Below are 2,251 nucleotides of genomic sequence, written 5' to 3' on the forward strand. Positions count from 1 at the left end.
GTTTAATTTCATATTCCATTTTATGGACGATTCAATGTCCCAACTAAAGTTTCGTTTCAACTTCAGTTTTAATTTTAGTTCCAACCTGATGTCCTATTTCTACTTTCAATTTCAGATATCGTTCCGTTTCCCTTTATAATTCCGATTCCCTTTATAAGTTTCATCTCATAATTTTCAAATTCAATTACAATTTTAGCTTCAATTTCCATCCTAATTTAGGTCTAGTGTTTATACATTGATTTCCTCTTTTCAAAAATTAGTCCAAAATAATGATGTGATGCTTTTTTTGAAGATATTTAACCCGGAGAAATGTTGGTAATTTATTTAGGGGTACAAAAATTTAGCGAATGCTAACAAAAACGCTAACGGTTTCATAAATTAGCAAGAGCGCTAACCGATATCCACAATGTTAATTATAATAATTAGCACTTAGTGTATTAGCGGAATTGTGCTTACCTCTAACTCTAGCATACAGATATGTTTAATCCACAATACTAATTAGTTAGAAAAGATTTAGTTCAACATTCCATTCCATCAAAGATTGCCTGATGGAGTTGCAGGATTATCCGTGTACTCATTTTGAACATCGTTTGCCTAATCTAATAATGTCTAATCTTCAGCAATATGTTACAAAATAGTATATCGCTATAATGTATAGTATCCGCTATAACATTAACAAAAGCATGTATTTGGACAACATTATTGATTTATTTCGTAAATTGTTTTCGTTTTTCACGCTTAAGGTTATGCACTTTCCTAAACTATAACACATATATTGTCGACTACGTAAATACGAAATTTTGTGTTTATTGATTCCCACCCTGTCTGAAAACTTATGCTCAAAGGCATAGAAAATACACTTCATTATTAATATCAACATTAACCTTTTATACCGCACGAATCAACATTCGAGTATACTTCAATCCATAGTGAGCACTTTTATAATGATACCACGTAACTGATCTGACATCGTTTGCATTCATGTACTTTCCATTAAGATTGCTGAAAACAAAATCGGTGCATCACGGTATATTCAAAACTATCAGCTTATAATACATACCTGTGGTGACAGTTATTGTACCACCATGCGCCGGTAGATGTTTCGGCGCAATTACCCGAACTTCCATCGTTATCACTATCCAATGTAGTGAATTTCATGCCTTTGTGGTAAGTAAGAGAGTCACCCGCAGTTCCTGAGTAAGTGCCCACCTTCTTCAGCATGTACTTTTCTGCTTCACTGCCAAGTTCAAAATCGGAATACTTGGCATACTTGTAATCCCCGTTGAAGTCTTCCAACTCTACTAATAACTTATAAGTTTTGGAGGAAGTCAACTTGTACAACAAATCCAAACCGATCCAATATTCCTTGTCAACTTCACCGAAACCATGCTTGTATTCGGTCCAGTTACGATAAAACTCCACTGAACCATCGAATCGATGTTGAATTACCAGCCAACCACCACCGAATTTTGTCTGTTCACAGTAGCCCGCGAATGGTTCATCCTCCGTAAACGGCTGAAGTAAGTATTTACCAGATGTCTTACTCGGCTCCGCCGAACAGGAATCGTAAGGACCACGAACTTTGAACTGGTGTAAATCGAACAGCATTCGCACATTATCGGAAGGCCCTTTGATAGGTTTTAAATTAAAAATGGTTTTGCGCAAACTCTCGTGATTAGAGCAACTTTTTTGCTGTTGCAAAATCTGCCACGATTGACCTAGTACCTTTGAGAAATTGCGTCCTACGGCCTCGTCCAATCGTGTCATCATCCACATCATTCCTTCGTTGTTCTTCTCGAGGTGGGCCTGGTTTCGCGCCAGCAGTTCGTTTTGCTCCTTGATATCATATTCCAGTTCCATAAACTTGTACTCCAGGTAGTCCAACTTGGCAAGTAAAACTTCGAAACCGACTCCATCTTTCGATTCCACTGCTGTTGGAATTGTTACCGTTGTAACTTCAACAGTTTTTGCAAATTGAACGAAAAACAGTAAGGAAATGAGAGCAACCGTATTCACACGACCCATTTTTTAAACGTCTTCGAGCGATTGTCTGAGATCGACTGGATGCAATTGAGTTTTATTTATGGTGTGAGGTTTTATATGTGACATAAATTCGAGATAGTATCAAAAATCCCCGTTGCTATGCGGTGGTTTTTGTCCCGATGATTTTACAACGTTTATCACAAGAGAAAAAATATAGGCAGCTGCACTTTTGGATGTCTAGCGTATATACAGCAGTCCCCCGAATAAC

General features: G+C 37.2%; 1 protein-coding gene across 1 annotated transcript; it reads right to left on the reverse strand.

The window, feature by feature from the left end:
* Positions 1–693: 693 nt before the first annotated feature.
* Positions 694–2,042, reverse strand: LOC128733790 (microfibril-associated glycoprotein 4-like). Its single transcript, XM_053827589.1, has 2 exons — positions 1,061–2,042; positions 694–1,002 (listed from the first exon to the last, which is right to left on the reverse strand). The coding sequence occupies exons 1-2, from the start codon at positions 2,023–2,025 to the stop codon at positions 888–890; spliced, it is 1,080 nt and encodes a 359-aa protein (XP_053683564.1). The 5' UTR covers positions 2,026–2,042; the 3' UTR covers positions 694–887.
* Positions 2,043–2,251: the final 209 nt, after the last annotated feature.

This window comes from Sabethes cyaneus, chromosome 2 (assembly GCF_943734655.1).
Source record: "Sabethes cyaneus chromosome 2, idSabCyanKW18_F2, whole genome shotgun sequence".
Taxonomy (NCBI): domain Eukaryota; kingdom Metazoa; phylum Arthropoda; class Insecta; order Diptera; family Culicidae; genus Sabethes; species Sabethes cyaneus.